The sequence below is a fragment of the Salminus brasiliensis genome, chromosome 3 (assembly GCF_030463535.1).
Source record: "Salminus brasiliensis chromosome 3, fSalBra1.hap2, whole genome shotgun sequence".
NCBI classification, from domain to species: domain Eukaryota; kingdom Metazoa; phylum Chordata; class Actinopteri; order Characiformes; family Bryconidae; genus Salminus; species Salminus brasiliensis.
The window spans coordinates 35,252,716-35,273,180 of NC_132880.1; the positions used below are offsets into that span (position 1 = coordinate 35,252,716).

The window sequence follows — 20,465 nt, forward strand, 5'->3', positions numbered from 1 at the left end:
TCTCGATTGCAATGACTGAGACACCATCGCTTATTCATGAACCTGCCTTGAATCATGCTGCGCCAATCCACAAGTTCAACACAAGTGACAATAATACTAAATCAATACATATCCAGTCTGCCCTCAAGGGCACTGCCTAAGAGATCTGATGCTGAAATTTGGGGTATTGTTTTATTACAGACTACATTTGAACCAATTCATTTAAAAAACACCATCATATCATAGACGCTGAATAATAGAAATAGAAAATCATAGAATCTATAACTATGTCTCCAAGTACAACATAGCCAGAACACATTCTAAGACTGCTTTCCAATTCTGTACTGCACACTAATAAGGTAATAAGAAAGAGAGGAACTACTCTCATCTGGAATTAAAAATGGGAGACAATTATGCAAGTGCAGCAGTGAAGGCAGCAGGAGAACATGCACCAATGAATGTTGGCATGGCAATGCTTCATCTCTTCCTGTATTAACAAAACAGATGAGTAAGTTACTATTGTGTGTACTAACCCACCAAAACTGCACTATTACTGTTATTAATTACAACGCAATTATGAGTTGTAAGTGAATGGTCATGTGCAGTATCCTGTGATGTACTGGTGCCCTGTGCACAGGGTATTCCTGCTTTGCAGAGAGTAAACCACTAATTTTCATGTTATGATTAACATGAATTGGAATGAACAGGGTGAAGCTCTTCGGTCATCTAGAAATACATCTTTTCAGGAACTGGGATAAACAAAATTGCATCAGACTACTGCAGGATATTCCTCTGATTTAAAATGCTTAATCAATAAAAACAGGGTTTTTTACCATAAGGGAAACTGATCACTGTTCAGAAAAGAAGGGCATGAACAATAAAGCATGATTGTTTATCATTACTTCAGATAAGCTGGAGAGGCCTAATATCAGAACATTTCTAAAGGATTTTATCTGTATCGCACTCATCCCATCAGAGCTGTGATGTAGATATGGTCATAAAACCACTAAGGAAATGGGAGGCTAGCCGCTTAATTGACCTTTATTGGGCCTTCTGGTTCATTTGAGGGTGGGAATTAAATTAACATGATAATTCAGTCCTCTCGTGTTCAACCCGCCACCACCCCCTATTCTCATAGAGCCCTCCGACATTTATGGGGCTTGATTTAGCACCGTTCTTTATTAAGGCCCTTTAGTTCATCATATTGGCACGCCAGCGCAAAGAGGGCCATATTCCAGCTGAGCAGTTCATAGGCACGCTCTGTATTTACGGGCATTACAGGGCTGTTTTAACGACAGCAGTGTAACATCGATGAAGAATGGCTTTGATGCACATGCACACACGCACAGCAAACACCCTAGCTAGCATGCCTGCTAAGCATCGTAACGAGTCTGGCCTACAGTTATCAGAATGTGAAGGGAACCTACAGACAAATGGATGACTCCTTATGATAAGCGATGACTGTCATAATTCTGTGCCATTAAATGAAACTGAAACATATGCTTCTCATAAAAGCAATCAAAAAAGCACAAAAATCATCTAGCAGAGAGTTGGACCATTCTTAAGAAGGGAGCACTACTGCCATCTTGTGGAATTCTGAACAGCACTGAGTTGTGACATTGAACTAATTCTATATCCTGACTTTTCTTCACAATAGAGAAATGGTGTTCCTCTGTCTTAGTCTCTTCACTCTCAGGTGTGTTTCTGAAGTTAGGTAAAAAACAAAACTGTACGCCCTACAGTAAACACACATACCCTGCTTAGTTTCTTCTAAAGAAGCAGATTGCAGCAGCTTTGTTTTACTAATTCAAATACTTTGCAGAGTTAGGGGATGGGGCATAGATAGATCAACCAATTTTATATTAACCACACTAAAACAATTATATTCATATGAACATGTAACCGACTGACACATTACAAATCATGTAAATGCTCTTTTCAGTGTAGATATTCCAGTCACACTATGGAAGCCCCCATACACTCTTCAAACTAAGATACTAAGGTACTTTAATTGGTTATTTGAGCAATGCCATTGGTAAAAAAAAAAAAAGTGAAAAAGTTTTTCCACCTTTACATCAAGTGTTCGTTAGACCTTTAGAGGCACTCATACATGTCTATTACAAACATGGTTCTTCATAGAACCAACAGTGGTTATTTTTATAGCATTGCTCTAAGAACTAACCATTCGAAACACATTTATTCTTATGCATGTAGATTACATACAAATATTGTAATTGTTTAAAAATTAACATACACATAAGTAAAGTGCTCAGTAAACCCTGACAAATTATTGCTCTGATTGCTGATCAGATCTTATGGACTCCCATGACCCAAATGATCAGTATAGTCAGAAATGAGAAGTACTTCAGGCATCCAAGATTTCCTCCATGTTCTTTCTCTGCTTCCTCCACCAAGTCTACCAAGATTCATCAGATGGACAGGCAGAATTACTCCCTGGACAGGTCACCATTTCATAATAGGATGCCAAACACATCCATTTAGCATAGACAATTCACCTACCATAGGTTTTTAAAAGGTGGGAGGAAACCAGAGAACCTGGAAGAATCCCCAGAGCACATGGAACCCACTCCAACCACAAACTCCTCACAGGCAGAAACCAGAGCATGGACTGAACTCACAACCCCAGGTCCCAGAGCTGGGCCACCCTGCCACCCTGCCAAAGATTCCTTTTAACTGTATTAAACCAAAGGTGCTGGTAATTGTTCACAACCCTTATTGTGAAAGTCCCTTGATTACAAAAGTATCTGTAAACTCTGTGCTCAGTGGCACCTACAGATACAAAAACACGCAGCACACATTACAGTCACTTACAAATTACAATAACTAGCATACCACAGGACTGAGTGTAAGTAAATCCACCTTCCCAGAGTCTTTTGCTGCTGCAGACCTCTTAAACACACCCCTCCAGGGCTACACAGCATGTAAAGGGTAGAGCTAATTCCTTAACAGGACTTGATAGTGCCAAAATGAATTTTCCCAGAGAGAGCTGTTTTTAGGAACAACAGTATGATACTGTTGATAAATGACTATTTCAGTATAATACTGTTGATGAATGGAGATTTCAGTATAATTCTGTTGAAAAATGTCAATTTCAGTATAATACTGTTGATAAATGGAGATTTCAGTATAATACTGTTGATAAATGGAGATTTCAGTATAATATTGTTGATAAATGGAGATTTCAGGATAATACTTTTAAAAGGGCTATCTCAGGATACTACTGTTAACAAAAAAGGGCTATTTCAGGATAATACTGTTGAAAATGGTTATTGTTATTTTACAGCACTTTGTTATTTTGAGTGATTTATGCTGCAATGATATCTTGTCAAGTGAAATAAAAATAACTAATATTGTCTAAATATTGTCTGATATTTATTATTGTTACACTGTTGTAAGATCACTATTGTGTTTGGTTGTTTTGCTGGTCATTTGGAAATGTTCAAATGACTCAGAAATGTGCAACTGAAATCAACCAGGAACACATGAAGCCTGCACTGCTGGTCCCTCTTCCGTGGTGCAGTGATATGTCAGCTTTTATCTGCAGCCACACCTGATAAATAGGATGAATATAACCTGTGTTACAAATGCAGATAAGCCCTGTGGCTCTCTGAGAGCACTTAACACTCTACACACATCCACACACGCACACACACACACACACACGTCAATACACAATTTCACATATACACACATGCATGCATGCACACGCACATACACACACACACAGACAAGTACACACAAGCCACTAAGCTGTCATCTCATTAGAGGTGAATGGCTTTATCGGGCACAACTCCGTCGCTCTCCTAAGTGGGTGCATTATAATTTCAGGCAGTGCTAAAAGTGAAAGGGTATTAATATGCGTTTACATCTGTCTTCTATTAATATTCATGCCTGAATCCACGTCTCTACACAAAGCCAATTTTCTGGCCATCTGGGTTATGGCTGGTGGAGGTGATGGATCCGTTTTTATTTGTGAGGTGGCAATACATCATGAATTTCCCTCTCCAGTCTGCGCCGAGGTGCTTCCAAGCGCCCGCACACAAACTGGAGGGTTTTAATTAGAAAATAAAGGATGGGCTTTGGTGGGACCCCCCATCTCCCCACACTTGTTCTCAGTTGTGGGCAGTAGGGAAAAAAACAATACACACACACTGACTTTTTGACTTTGCTTTCATCTGCTTAAGCCCTCTAAATGTAAATAAGTCTTAAAATAAAGCTGCTACAAAGGGTTCTTTGAGTGATGCCGGGAAGGAGCCGTTTTGGTTCTTTAAATGCATGTGTGAAGAACCTTTTAAAGGTCTAAAGAAGTCAGTGTAGTTGACTGGCTTTACTAATTGAAAGGTTATTTAGACTGACATTTCTTTTACAAAAAGGGTTCTTCATGGAATCAATTTTTTTTCTGTGGCATCACTCAAGAAACCCTTTGTAGCGCCTGTATTTCTAAGGGTGCACTTGTTATAAATACCTTAAAAAGCCAATTGGATTCTGCAGGTTTAGGATTTGTGCCCATTAAAATCCTTCTTTGATTAATTATTTATAATGTATAATGTGTATTACCCATTAATGAAAGGGTTATACCCTACTATATCACATTTGTCTGATTCTACAACACATAATATGTAAAACACACACATATTCATTTAGAACCGTCATGTATGTTAGGAAAGCAAAGAAAATATTTTGAGTATTCCTTTTAAGTGTATGATAAGGTATAGTGGGTTTACTGAGCAATAAGTGGTTATGTATGGATGTTTTAAGTGGTTGCATCTACTGCTTTGATCTAAAAAGGATTTCACAACACAGTGATGCCTTTTACTGGAAGTTACTTGTTGGATTTCTAGACATACAAAAGGCATTACACCATTACGAAACTGACAGTGGTTTACCATCATAGAGAAGAACCTTAAAAAAGTAGCACTGTATGGCAATTTTACCTTAAAATAACATCTTTGAAATCATTTCGTTGGGACACTGTATTGTAATAGGGAGAATAGCATCTCTGTCAATGCCATTCAGGGCCTGCAACTGCAACTTACATACTGCACTATATGACTTTGGTGGAGCTGCAAGAGATCTTTTGTGAGACCTGAGTCATATTTGTGTGGAATCCTAAATATGGCTCTACCACATCAGAGTAATAATTTACAGTTAAAATTCCTATTAATTTTAAATTGACGATGAATAATTGAACAATCCATAACACTTCAGTGAAGTGGGCTTTATATTAACCAGATATTGGTTCTGTATTATTTAGCTTGTCAACAAATGCACGTTTACAGCTGTCCATAAGAGGAAGCTAAAGAGGGAGTTACTCTTCACACCTCTAGGGGGAGCAAATATACCAATATTGGCATAATGCTGTTTGTGTTATCATTGTCAGGTAATCTTACAAAAGTATTAAAATTCATATTGCTCAGTGTATTCAAATATGCTATGTATAATATTTGCCACTTTTTAGCAGTTGTAAAGCCAGACTCAAGACTTTTGATTGGAGCCAGTTTCTCTCCATAACACCACTATGACACAGACATCAGTGACAGGAATACTGCTGCATGCCTCAGGGGAAAGAACACCATCCATCGGCCAATGGCACTGCTCAGTGATTTATTCTGGAAGTTAGTCCGTGACCTCTCTCTGCATCCCTTGGGACCCAAGCCGCTCACAAAGTGACCAGTTTTACTGCAGTGCTGGGAATCAATTATGCTAACAGTTTCTAATGAATGCACTTCGGGGATCCACGGCTGCACTCTTAGCGGTTTCAGCCATTTGCATATTGATGACACAAGGACAGTTCTTGCGGGGCTATGGTGAAATATCTTGCAAATTGTGTCTTGCAGTTCATCTCACAAAAACACGTTTACTCATGCTCACTCCTCCATCGTTCCTGTGCTCTGTTACACAGCTTCACCAGTTCACATGTGCCTTTAAACTACACATGCTTCTGTAGTCTGAAGTCATCTTCAATTAGGCCATATGATCAGCAATGCTGGAGCACGTCCAGAATGGCCTCTCCAGGGAAGGCATAGATATTGTGTGCTTAGGAGGGCAGCCTTTTATAGTGTGGAGGTTAATGGGCATTAAAGATGCACTCGGCTATTTGTGCTGGCTAATAGTTGTCTGGCAGCATAACAGAGCTCAGAGATGCATTAAGGGTTAATGCACAAATATGGTGAAAAGAATGGTCAATTGCAGTTAAGATTCCTATTAATATTAAATCGCTGATAAATAATTGAAGAATCCATAACACTTCAGTGAAGAGAGCTTTAAGGTAGATTACACATAAGAATGGAATTGGATGGGAGAACGTGGGGGGGGGGGGTTAAAAGTCTTGAAAAGGGGCAAAACCAGTTGCAATCACTAACTGTAGGCTAATTCAGGCTAGGCTAATTTAGTTGGGCATATAATAAAGTGTAAGACTAAAACTGAAGTGTCATTTTTTATTGGCATATCAGAATCAAAATCATCCTTTAGCAAAACATATATTAAACACATTAAAAGAAAAAAATGTACATCTAGATAGTGACTTTACATTAATAATTTGCTGGTTACAGTTTTAACTGCCCTGAATCATCTTCCAGAAAAGGAACAGGTTTGAGAAATATGTTTGCCACACTTGAGGTCCTAAGAAATGTACATAAGAGCAATTATAGGTAACTTTAGGCAAATATATATAAAGTATGTGTTTCTGTTTTTCTGTATAATCCAAAAGGCATAACACTATATCAGACATAACCTGTTATATATAAGACGCAAAAGTCCATACAGAAATTGACTGCTAATATTAAATTTTTTGTCACGTGTTTGCCCCAGTTTTATTTTTTTAGCCTAACCCTATTTCTGATTATACAAAGATATTTTATGACAAATTAATTTATTATCCACAAAGACATACTGTTCAGGCTGTGACAATTTCTGTCCATTTTCTTAGCTAATGCTGCCGTTAAGCAAATAAAAAAGTCCACTATATATAATTTTTTGTATTATTATTTTATGCACATTATATTTGTTAAAACACAAATTAATCCAGAAAAACATAAAATTCCAAAGGGTTCACATACTTTTTCTTGTCATTGCAACTCAGTCCAGGTCTTCTAGGTGGAATGGGTTAAACTTTAAAAACATTCTTTATACTATTTACTTTATACTCTATACTTTATACTTTAATAAACATGGTTCATTAGGAAAATTACAATGTTTTATAGAGTGTAAAGACAATTTTGGGAAAATTCTAGCTCAGCCCAATAAAAATAATAATAATTCTAGAGCACAACATTTAAAATATTCTATGTCAAAATATAAAACCATTAAGTGTATTATTTGTGTGCTTGTGTGTGTAAGAGTTGCACATTTAGCACAGATCTGCTGTAGCTTTTTTTGTTGAGCACAGTGACAACAAATCTCAACACACTGCAGCAAATCCAAACTCTAACTCTTTATTTAGACAAATAGGATTTTTGCCACTTGTCCAAACCAAGCAAAACTGTATTTGTGGTCAGGGCATGGACAGGTCAGTTAAAATATATGCTGTCTGAATGGTACACCCGAGCCAAGAGGCATTAAGGAATCTTTATTGTGTGCACCCGCTGACAGGCGCCACAGAGCGTATAAAGACAGCAGCAGGCAGACAGACAGACGGATAGGGAAGGAGGCCACTGGTGATTGGTGGGCTTTGGGAGATGGAGGATGTGGAGGATATGGCTTGAGGGCCCTCGTGGGCCCCGGTACTGATGAGGTCTTTCACCTGCAGGCGAGAGAGCGATGCTCACAGGCCTCAGCGGTGCTCTCATCGGGCCCGCCGCCCCGGCTCCTGACATATGTCACTCCCAATCTGTTCAGCAGGAGCGCTTCTCTCTGACATAACCTGTCAGTCATGCGCAGACGGCCACCAACACAAAGCTCTGCGAGCTGCGAGGATGCAACCCACTTCCTGCTAATTGGTGTTTTTGTAATAACACCATCTGTTCTTTAAGAAAGTCAGACTCTGTCTCCAGGAAGACACACTCTTACAGAATAAATTTATGCACCAAACGAACAATGCATCACTCCTTAGCTGCTGCACAGCAAAACAGACTGAGATCTACAAAGCCAAGCCGTAGAGGAAATGCACTATCCTGCTGCAGCATGAATGCAATCAAATGCACCATGTCTGTTCTCACACCATGAAAGAATCTACTGGTGAATATTTGGAAGTTGCAGATGGATAATTTCTCAAAAAGGCTAAGCTTCAACTGCAGTTTGAAGACTAAAATCTGAAGAAATATTTCGAGCAGATGAAATCTTAAAAAAATAAACCTTGCAAACATCTGTGTCTTTGTGATCTTTGAAATACAATCTTCCTAAAACCACAGACAATACAAACTTCACATATTTTATGAGAGTAGGATCAGTGAACAGTTTGAAGCTGAAGGGGCAAAGGAAAGAGGTAGTTTGCCACCCAGTGGTACACATTTTACTCCACTCCACAACACACTGGAGAACATGTAGTACTTTTGCACAGTGTAAATATTCCAACACAGCCGTATTCATTAGTCCTTAATAATAATATTATTAAGCATCCATTTAAATATATGAATATGTCCTTCATTATTCAATAAAATTTGTATTAAGATAAGATAAGATAAGATAGTCCTTTATTAGTCCCGCAGTGGGGAAATTCCCAGTGTAACAGCAGAAAGGGATAGCAAGACACTCAGTTACAAAGATTTGGATAAATAATTTACACTATATACACAATATAAATAAGAATTAAAAGAGCAATAACAATAAGCAATAATAATGAGCAATAATAATATCAAGCAGCTCTCAGGCAACAACTAAAACACAATGACCTGAATGCTGTCCTCCTCTCCTGTACCCGGGGCAGATACTGGCACCCTAGACGAGATTCCAGAAAACTAAATGCAATGGCCGTGTTTTACACAATCTGTTACAGTGGAATCTCCCCTGTTTCAATTCCATGGCTGATTAAGCATGATAATTAAGGTTTTTGGACATTCTCCACAGAGACAGACAGAACAGCTGGTGACATTCATGCATTTGAAACATAGTGCATCACAATGAATTCCCATTAATGTCAATGATCACGATGGCTTTTGGCAACGTTACAAAAGTAATATAAGTGCGCCAGTATATTTATGAGAATGGGAATGGTGCAGGTTAATCTCACTTACCTGAAAATTACATCTAAAACTGTATAGAAAAATAAATTCATAGTTTTATGAATGGTTTTAAATAAATAAAATAGAGATAAAAAGAAAACTGCCAGATTCCACCAATGTAAGCCATAACATTGGTACCACCTGCCTAATATTGAGTGTGTGTGTGTGTGTGTGTATGTGTGTGTGTATATATATATATATATATATATATATATATATATATATATGTGTGTGTGTGTGTGTGTGTGTGTGTGTGTGTGTGTGTGTATATATATATATGCCACGTTAAATTATTAAATACGTTATGTTTTATTGTGTCCCCAATATGAATTGAATTGGAAAAATATATATATATATCAATTCAATATTGGGGACACAATAAAACATAACGTATTTAATAATTTAACGTGGCATTTCTTTTGCACACACCACATCAACTAACTTAATTATTCTATTTATTTATTTCAAAATATGTTCAGTTAAGCAATGATGTTTCAAAATGTGTCTCTGTTGATAACGAGAACTTATTTTATTTACAACATGTGTCATTTTGCAAGGAATTTTACAAAAGGGTATTTATTTATTTATTTATTTATTTATTTATTTATTTATTTATTTTGCACCACCGGAAGTGGTCGTACCTCCAATTCCATGGAAACGGCAGGCAGCGTTCACTTCCCTCAAAGCTAAAGCATCACACAGAGACGCACCGGCAAGAAAAATAGAAATACACAGCCAGCTGGTGATCTGCGAGGAGTGACCATGAGTCGCACACCCGACGTAAGAGCAAGGTAATGTTTTGTAAGGAAGTCAAAGCAGTGAAAAGCGAAGTGAGCGATGCTAATGTTAGCTAGCTAGCTAGTGCTAGTGTTCTTGCTAGCTAAGAAGCCGCAGCAGCCAGCGGGCAAATCACAGCGAGAACTACACTACACGCTAAACGACCTGTGACTTTAACTACAGCAGTATCAAATCTCACTTAAATTAACACACATTTTCATACTGACAGAATAACCAGAAACAAATGAAGCACGCAGTTAGATGATTGCGCCAAGCTGAAATAAAGGCTGTCAGGGTTTTCTAACACTTCCAGACCTGTGTTTAGCAGCTGCTGAGTTCTTTAGCTACTCTTACTCTTAAGACTCTTAAAATGAGCTATTAATATTGTAGTGATTTGAGAAAGCCGTGCTACTTAAAAAGCTTGCTAAACCTATTCTTTATAGTAAATGTACTGATAGTAGTTAGCTATTCGTTTAACAATTTAAGATGAAGAATGTTTACAAAACCATCTAGCTAACCAACGATAAAGCATGTTAACTTTAGTAGTCTCCTAAATTTCAGTAACGTTATGAGGCTTAAAAGTTTATAAGTAGTTATGGGCCATGTTTATGAAATTCAGTGCTACTCTATGCTTAAAGAATGTCCTACAAACCTGCCTAAACCCGTACAGATTACATTTTCTTCTGGTACTTCCCTCAGTGCATGACTACAGCAGTGTCTAATTCTTACAGATGTTCCTCATGCTGCTTCTTTTTCATTTACTGTTTGGTAAAGGGACACACAGACCAAGCAGATTCAGGAGAGCATCACCCATGTGGAGAAACACTTCGGAGACTTGTGTCAACTCTTTGCGGGATATGTGCGAAAAACTGCCCGTCTGAGGGACAAAGCTGACCTGTTGGTTCGAGAGGTCAGCCTGTATGCAGACACCGAAACACCAAACTTGAAAAGAGGACTGAAGAATTTTGCAGACCAGCTTGCCAAGATTCAGGACTATCGCCAAGCAGAGGTAATGTTTAGTTAGATCTTTGAGCTTGTTAATGTTAATTTTCTTTGTACGTTAGAATAACTTATTTGGAAATGGGAATGCGAACATTTCTAATATGTAACCATTGCTCACAGGTGGAAAGACTGGAAGCTAAAGTGGTTGAACCGTTGAAAGCCTATGGAACTGTTGTGAAAATGAAAAGGGTAAGTTTAGGGATTTTACGCATGTGTCCACTTAATGTCTTTTTAATACACAGGCAACAATAATCTTGTGTTACTCACAGTGATCACATGAGGGCAGCATTTCTTTATATTCATTCTCATGATGTGCTCACAGTCCTGGGTGGCCTGCAGCTCTGCTGTGTTATTTTCTCTGTTCAAATGATGGAAGTAGTTGTATAATTGTATTATACAATATACATTTAATAAATCAAAGACTTAAGGCCTGTTCTGGCGTGTTGCTGACATAGGGTGTTTGCTTCTAGAGATTGTATTACCAAAATGGTTTTCACATTGCTAACAATGCTAAGATAATTTAAACCGGAAGAGACTACTGTGATGCCCACTCTTCTAGGGCTGTGTATTGGCAAGAACCTGGTAATACAATGTGTATCACAATACAGGGCTACTAATGTTGTAAAAAAAATAAATAAATAAAATAAAGATAACATAAACTTTAGGAAAATTATCATAGTTTCCCTAAATAATAACAGAATATTTCATGTCATGTTTTTTCAGACCTAACCTGCAACCATATGCAGCATATTCCACCCATTTCATTATAACTGAGCACTCAAGGTACAAATAAGTAAGACATACAAATAAGTAAGACAGTTTTAAAGTCTTGCATATCGAGACACACAGGCAGGCACTCCCTGTTTGAAGAACTTTCTAAATAATTGTCCGAATGTGGCCACAGGATGGCGCTGCTGCAGTGTCATAAGAAAATGAAAAGCTTAAAAAAAAAAGTAAAAAAAAAAAAACTTCCAATGTTTTCCTTCAACTCACAGGCGGACCTGAAGCTGACCCAGAGTGCTAGGAACCGAGAGGCAAAGCAGATGCAGCAGCTGGAGAAAATGAGACAGAGAAACCCCTCAGACAGGCAGATCATTGTATCCTTACTGTCAGTTTTCTGTTATTGCTAGAAGAAAAGAATAGCAATGTCCGATTATAGTTTAGAATGTTCTTGACTGTTGATTTTAAGCCTCTTTTAGACTTGGATCAGTTTCTCCATGATTTTTTTTCTCCATAATGTTTTAATGAGCTCAGGAAGGACATTTGAGCTATGAAACATTTGCAGGTGGTATGAAATGTTGGTAGGCGAGACATTTGTAGGGCTTTAGTTCGGTTTTGCATAACAGTTTCCTTACAAACTAGAAATATGGACTTATTGTTTGAGCTCTGAAGGCCAAGAGTAGCATTGTACCGATACTCACAGCTCAGTTACAGAAACTGGTTTTAAGTGTCTGCTGTGTTTGCACTACAGTAGTTTTGTAAATGTTTCTGTAAATAGAGATTCACAGTGAAAATGCAGACAAAAATACTTCCTTAACAGTTAGTTACAGTCACAGGTGGGTCATCCAAATCTACATTTCTTCAGAACAGTGAGTCTGTATGACAATCCGTTGTGTGTAATCACTGTAAGACAGCAGCTTAACACTTCTCACTGGGGTGATTTCCCATTACGACGTACCACAGTAAATGAACAGACTGCTCTGAACAGTTTGTTCTCTGCATCATGAGTTTCACTTGTATCGTGACAGGCTGAGAGTGAACTCCAGAGAGCCACAATGGACGCTACGCGCACGACTCGCCAACTGGAGGAGACAATTGACGTGTTTGAAAGGCAGAAAATTCAAGATATCAAGGTCTCTGAGTGTAATTTACTAGATACAGTGGGGAGAACAAGTATTTGATACACTGCTGATTTTTCAGGTTTTCCCACTTGCAAAGCATGTAGAAGACTGTAATTTTTATCATAGGTACTCTTCAACTGTGAGTAATGGAATCTAAAACAAAAATCCAGAAAAATACATTGTATGATTTTTAAATAATTAATTTCCATTTTATTGTGGGAAATAAGTATTTGATCATCTATCAACCAGTAAGAATTTTGGCTCTCAAAGACATGTTACTTCTTCTTTAAGAAGCCCTCCTGTTCTCCACTCATTACCTGTATTAACTGCACCTGTTTGAACTCGTTACCTGTATAAAAGACACCTGTCCACACACTCAATCAGTCAGACTCCAGCATCTCCACAATGCCCAAGACCAGAGAGCTTTGTAAGGACATCAGGGATAAAATTGTAGACCTGCACAAGGCTGGGATGGGCTACAGGACAATAGGCAAGCAGCTTGGTGAGAAGGCAACAACTGTTGGTGCAATTATTAGAAAATGGAAGAAATGCAAAATAACGGATAATCTCCCTCGGTCTGGGGCGCCATGCAAGATCTCACCTCGTGGAGCATCAATGATCTTGAGGAAGGTGAGGAATGAGCCCAGAATTACACGGCAGGACCTGGTCAATGACCTGAATAGAGCTGGGACCACAGTCTCAAAGAAAACAATCAGTAACACTCTACGCCGTCAAGGATTAAAATCCTGCAGTGCACGCAAGGTGCCCTTCCTCAAGCCATCGCATGTCAAAGCCCATCTGAAGTTTGCAAATGACCATCTGAATGATCCAGAGGAGGAATGGGAGAAGGTCATGTGGTCTGATGAGACAAAAATAGAACTTTTTGGTTTAAACTCCACTCGTCATGTTTGGAGGAAGAAGAATGATGAGTACAACCCCAAGAACACCATCCCAACCGTGAAGCATGGCGGTGGAAACATCATTCTTTGGGGATGCTTTTCTGCAAAGGGGACAGGACGACTGCACCGTATTGTGGGAAGGATGGATGAAGCCATGTATCGTGAGATTTTGGCCAACAACCTCCTTCCCTCAGTAAGAGCACTGAAGATGGGTCGTGGCTGGGTCTTCCAGCATGATAACGACCCAAAACACACAGCCAGGGCAACTAAAGAGTGGCTCCGTAGGAAACATCTTAAGGTCCTGGAGTGGCCTAGCCAGTCTCCAGACCTGAATCCAATAGAAAATCTTTGGAGGGAGCTTAAAGTCCGTGTGGCCCAGCGACAGCCACGAAACCTGAAGGCTCTGGAGGAGATCTGTATGGAGGAGTGGGCCAAAATCCCTGCTGCAGTGTGTGCAAACCTTGTCAAGAACTACAGGAAACGTCTCATCTCTGTAATTGCAAACAAAGGTTTCTGTACCAAATATTAAGTTTCTTTTTCTGGTGTATCAAATACTTATTTCCCACAATAAAATGGAAATTAATTATTTAAAAATCATACAATGTATTTTTCTGGATTTTTGTTTTAGATTCCATCACTCACAGTTGAAGAGTACCTATGATAAAAATTACAGTCTTCTACATGCTTTGCAAGTGGGAAAACCTGAAAAATCAGCAGTGTATCAAATACTTGTTCTCCCCACTGTATGTGGAAAAAGCATTGCACAGTTTTAGGAGGTAGCCTGCTTTCTAAAAGCAATCCTTATTAGTTTGGTAGATTGGTCATTCAGTGAGATGCATGGCTGTATGGATGTTTCACCTAGATGAATATTACCACTGCTGCCTTCTTCTCTGATATACAGAAAATCTTTAAGGACTTTGTGACTATAGAGATGATCTTCCACTCCAAAGCTTTGGAGATGTATACTACTGCCTATCAGCACATCCAGAATGTTGACGAGGAGGGCGATCTAGAGGTACACACATTCTGTTTTAACGCTGCTGATTTAAGTTTGGATCTTTAGCTGTAATTCAAGTGGTTTAACAAATATATTGTAATACAGCTGTTCTCTCACATAATCCCTCCATTTTAAAAGGCTCAGAAGTGCTTACACAATAAGCAGTTTCAAATTGATCATCAGGTAAAAAAAAAAGCAAAACAAGCCTATCATATGTAATAGCAGAACATTTAGGAGTGACAAAATAAACAATATGGTGAAAAAAATAAAAAAGAAAAGAAAAAGAAGCAATGCATCGGTGAGCTAGGCAAAACCAAAGGCCTGAAAGACCACTAAAATAGATGATTGCTGAATTCTGTCCTTTGTTTAAAAAGACAACCACAACTAAACAAGTCAAAAACACTTAAGTATGTATGCATACTACACCATGCATACATTGAGCAGTGCCATAGAAGAACCACTTTTGGTTCCACAAAGAACCATATGTTTGTATAAGAGATGTGTGAATGTTCTTCATATCATCTCTTACTGAAGGCTGAAATAAGCAGCACCTAAAGACTGCTGCAGTAAAGGCCTGGCAAAGCATAACAAGGGAGGTTTCTTAGCATTCTCAGCATTTGGAAATGTCTGTGGGTTCCAGACTTCAATTTGCATCCAAGTATTAAAAATACTCCTTATATTTATAATTGGTAGTCTGTCCAGTTAATTTTATTCAAAAAGTGGAAGAGCTTATTTTTGTTAAACCCAATGCATTAAAGCTGAAAGTCTACACTTCAGTCACGTTGTGGTTGCTTCTTTTAAAATCTACTGTGGTGGTGAACAGAGGCGAAAGGGACAAAAACTGTATATCATGTCACGATCGGTTTACTGTTTGGTTCTCGCACTGTCCATTCAGCCAGGTCTTTATATCTGTAGTGTTTTCCTGTAGTTTGTAAAAGAACTCTAAACACATTTGTAATAGAAGTCTTTGAATAGAAAAGTAGAAAATAGAAAAGTCTTGTAATAGAAATTCTTTGTTTCTTTTAATTATAAAATGAGATTTTAGTATTTCTTTAGTTTTCTCTAAGTGAACAATAGTCTGTAACTGCCTTAATTGTCTGCAGGTATTCAGGAGCTCGCTGCACCCTCCTGACTATCAGTCCCGCTTAGACATAGTCCGTGCTAATTCCAAAACATCCTTGAATCGAACTGGAACATCCATGGCCAAATCAGGGACGTTGCAGGTAAGTGCATTTTAAATCTTGCACATATTTTTCACTTTTTATAAAACAGGTATTTTATAGTTTTATTGCCTTTAGACCCATTGATTATCATAAAGCACTCCTTCCTAACTTCCTGTAATCAGTGCAGTTACTGCTTTTAGTATAGTGTATTTTATAGTCATATTCATACAGTATTACCAGAAGTTCAGAACAATCAGTGATCAAATCAATGATTAACTGTATATAGGTTTATTTCAGTTGTCATGAATCCTTTCATTATAACTGAATAAAACCTATAGGATCCCAAAATAAGTCAGGAACATATTGCATGTGTACAGAACGGCAGTTCTTGATTTAGCCTGAGTGCAGGTCCACTTCTCATGTCTAAGTTCTCTTTATGCGAGGTTCCTTATATGATTTTGTGTGGCTGGCGGTGAAGTTGATCTACCTGAAATGCTCTGCCAAATACAAAGAGACTTCCAACCTTGTACTACAGCAGGTTACTCACTAAGAATAAGTGATAAGTGGGTATAAACAACATAAATACATAACATCATAGCATAACTACCCTTGTCTTGTCTTGTAGTTAATAGAAATGCAGTTTTCTTCTGAGTAAGAAGTTAGGACATCCTATGTCCTAATAGCTGGTATTTCCCCCTTTGGCTGAATAATAATAGTAATAACCTGAATTAGACATTTCCTATAACTGTCTACCACATCGACTGGTCGACATCTGTGACATCGACTGTGTAAAGTGTTTCTTACATGCACAATCAGTTTTAGATAACCCCACAGCGTCTCAATAGGATTAAGATCCAGCTTTAACTTAGCCATTTCAGAACACATTCCTTTCTTTTAAACCATTCCTTAGTGAATTTACTGAAATGTTTTAGGTCATTGTCATGTTGCATGATCCTCCTTCACTTTAGCTTCTTTTCGAACAAATATTTTCACATTTGTACATCTCTAACCCTATTAATACAACAAAGAATTCTTAGTGGATTCTAAAATAGAGAGCTTCCCAGGCCCTGCAGCAGAAAAGCAGCCCCAATCATCAAACAATTGATCCTAAATGGATCAATTTTTAAGAAATGTCTTACATTTTATTTGTTTAGATAAAATACATTTGCAGTGGTATCTCAGTGCAGAGATGTTCACATTCAGAAAATACAAGACCAAGTCAAGTCTAAGATCAATAAAGCAAACACAAAGCGTGGTACACAAAACATCCGGCATTAGGCATGGTGCCAATAGGGTTATGTCTGTCTGGTCCAGAGAGTCCTATTCTGTTGGCAATACCTCTCTATAGCTGTGTGAGCTGTGTGTGTACTTTTGCACGTCCATGTCAGCAGCGGGTTCAACCTGAAATAACTAAATGCATTCATCAGAAGGGGTGTCCACAAACATTTGGACATGTTAAATAACAACAATGGATTTTTTTCATGGGGTGTCCTAATTTTTCCCACATGGCTGTACATTTTCTGAAACAGTCAAGGACTCCAGCGTCGCAGGCGAAAAGGCATGACGAAGATGAAGACGACGATGATGATGATGATGAGGAAGATGATGAAGACGAGGACGATGATTTAGAGGATGTTACAGATGACGAGAATTAAACTCTGTGCCACAGTATTTAACAGTGTTGTAATTAATATTTCTAAATTATCCAGTGATCAGTAATTCAACTGAATTAATAAACAGTGTATGTTTGTACAACCAGCCGTAATTACAAGTGTTATTAATGCAGTATAATACTGGTAAAGCTTGTTTTTGTAAACATTTTAATATGAAACCTGTAGAATATAATTTTGCATACATCACACTGCCCTTTTGAAAGGGAGTGTATTTGAGTAATTGCTTGGAACATTTTTTTTTTATTATTGTGTAAACTGTATGTTGTTAACGGAGTGTTAACAAGGTTAATGTCTTGCCATGCAATGTTGGACAGTGTTAAAATTCAATATGGGGAACTTAATGCCTTATGAAATGTCAAGTGACCAAATAAACAGATTCTTTTTAATGAATGTGATTTTATGGATTTCTGTTTATGTTCTGTTTGTTTGTTTGTTTGTTTGTTTTGGTTAACAGATGTATGGAACTGCTTTGTTATCTTAAGTCAGCTCTTGCATGCTAATCTCAGTGAGACTTCACAATTAGCTAGATAGCATGCAATGCCCTAAACTAGCTGAACACCACCACTAGACCAGCATGAAAGGGTGTGCTTCCAAATGGCAAGTCATTCAACACAGCGCTGCTCACCTCCTTCTTCAGTCAGCAGTAGGGCTGTGACAAGGGGACGGGTATAGACAGGGCTTCTGCCTGTCCTGATACAGGACAGAGGCAGGGTCAACTTATTTAGTATGAATAGCTGCTAAATATTGTACCTGCATTGATTAAATGTCTGCTAAAACACCCCCAGGTGTTTCATTCAATCCCATTGCCACAGGTGTATAAAAATCAAGCACCTAGCCATGCAGTCGGCCTGTAATAGTAACCGTTGCAACAAGTCTGTGAAACATTTTTTAAAACCAAAATACACTCCACTCTGAACTAGCCCACTGACTGAGTGAACATGAACTCTTAATAATCAGACTCATCCACTCTGAAAGTACTCATCCGCGAGTTCGGTGCAATTACACATTCTTACCAGAGAGGCCTCTAAATCCCCAAATCTCCTAAACTTGCAGACTATCACTTTAATCCAGTTTTCTCAATCAAAAAAATAACATACCAGAAAATATTACTCACATTAGCAAGTGATTTTAAGTAATGATCAATATTAAATTGATTTTGTCATTTTAAGTTGAAATAGTTATGTTATAAACTTTGACTCGTCTACTGCATCCTATGTTCTTGTGTTCTTGTGTAACTGTTTAGTTTCACCTTCTGAAAAAACATAAATAGTAAAAGATGAGAAGTGAGTTTCTAACCAATTTATTAGTAAACTGATTCGGGATTTGTGTGTAGAAGCGCAGGAATAGATCCACAAACAGATCTTTGAAGCGACAGACCAGATCCCTGAACCGATGCTCCTCAGTCTTTGCAATAGAACACTATCCCTCCACCTAGCTGTTCCTGTTATCCCTTCTTCCTCACCAAGCAGTTTCAGTGGTGGCGTCAAATTTGACTCTGTGTTTAATGAGCTGGATGTCTGTCAACCAGGGTTACCATCTTGTCTTGGCCACAACCTTTTTGAAGGGGTTGTGTCATCTGACTCGGACAGTGGGTAAGCAATTCACAGATAGTGAACTGAATCAACAAATAAATCTATTCAAGTTCTTGGGTAATGATGGTAACAACAAACCCAGTGAGGTTAGTGCAGGGGGATGCTGTACAGAACTGGGGTAAGCTTTGGATGTTGCCAGTCCTGATTAGAGACACAATCAGTAATCCAAGTGAAATATGGAGGCTGGTTTTCTGACTAAAAGTTGTTGAGCTCATATGTGCACCAGCTATTTGTACTGGTCAAGTAGCCTATTAAGGAGTTGTAATCAAGAATGATCTGTATTCTCAATGCCAAGTACTTTCTAAACACCAACTGAAACCCAAGCATCATTACCTCAGTCATTATCCTGAGCTGATTGTCCCCCTTGGGCTCTCACATATGTCTATGGACGCTAAGATTTGAGAGTGAACAAACGCATTTTAAGCAGTGTGCAAGAAAATTGCACAACATTAAGAATCTCTGTGGAATCCTGGCAGAGAGACATTAGCTGTTGCAGGCATTTCTTTATGCAGGAGGTTCCTGAATGCACTGTGTATTCACTGTGCCTGAATACACAGTGCTGGGCATCTCATTACGACATTTGTCACCATTCTTTCCTGACTTACCTGTACGAAGATCTTCTTGATTGAAGACATAAAGGCCATTATTCTCAAGACTTTGACCAATGTATCTAAAGAGACCTGTCTACAGCTAATATTAAGAACATAAACAAAATAATCAAATAAATAAAACAAAGAAAAAAAACAGAAATAAAATAAATGTTACTGCTGATTTCAAAAGACTATAATCTAGACAGTAGCTAAAACAACAGACACAAACACAGGGGATGAGTCCTATGTGCATTTCAAACCTTATGTGTTCAGTTAAATATGATATATAAAAACGGTCATTAATAACAGGAACAGGTGATAAACGTTAAATGCCATAATGTCGCACAATCTATCTTAAAACTTCTTCCCTGTTATCAGTGTTTTAGTTACTCATGAATTACTTGTTTTGCACAGAAAAAGGGAACGTATTTTTCCACAGGACAATGACCCCAAACACACCTCCAGGCTGTGTAAGGGCTATTTGACCAAGAAGGAGAGTGATGGAGTGCTGCGGCAGATGACTTGGCCTCCACAGTCACCGGACCTGAACCCAATCGAGATGGTTTGGGGTGAGCTGGACCGCAGTGTGATGGCAAAGGGGCCAACAAGTGCTAAACACCTCTGGGAACTCCTTCAAGACTGTTGGAAAACCATTTCAGGTGACTACCTCTTGAAGCTCATTGAGAGAATGCCAAGAGTGTGCAAAGCAGTAATCAGAGCAAAGGGTGGCTATTTTGAAGAAACTAGAATATAAAAGATTTTTTCAGTTTTTT

At 38.3% G+C, this 20,465-nt stretch overlaps 1 protein-coding gene across 1 annotated transcript; it reads left to right on the forward strand.

The window, feature by feature from the left end:
- The first annotated feature begins 9,806 nt into the window (after positions 1–9,806).
- Positions 9,807–17,878, forward strand: LOC140552044 (CBY1-interacting BAR domain-containing protein 1-like). The gene is made up of 9 exons (XM_072675970.1): positions 9,807–9,949; positions 10,710–10,944; positions 11,058–11,126; positions 11,933–12,034; positions 12,488–12,526; positions 12,686–12,790; positions 14,579–14,692; positions 15,778–15,897; positions 17,367–17,878. Exons 1-9 carry the CDS (start codon positions 9,921–9,923, stop codon positions 17,490–17,492), a joined length of 939 nt encoding a protein of 312 aa, XP_072532071.1. The 5' UTR covers positions 9,807–9,920; the 3' UTR covers positions 17,493–17,878.
- Positions 17,879–20,465: the final 2,587 nt, after the last annotated feature.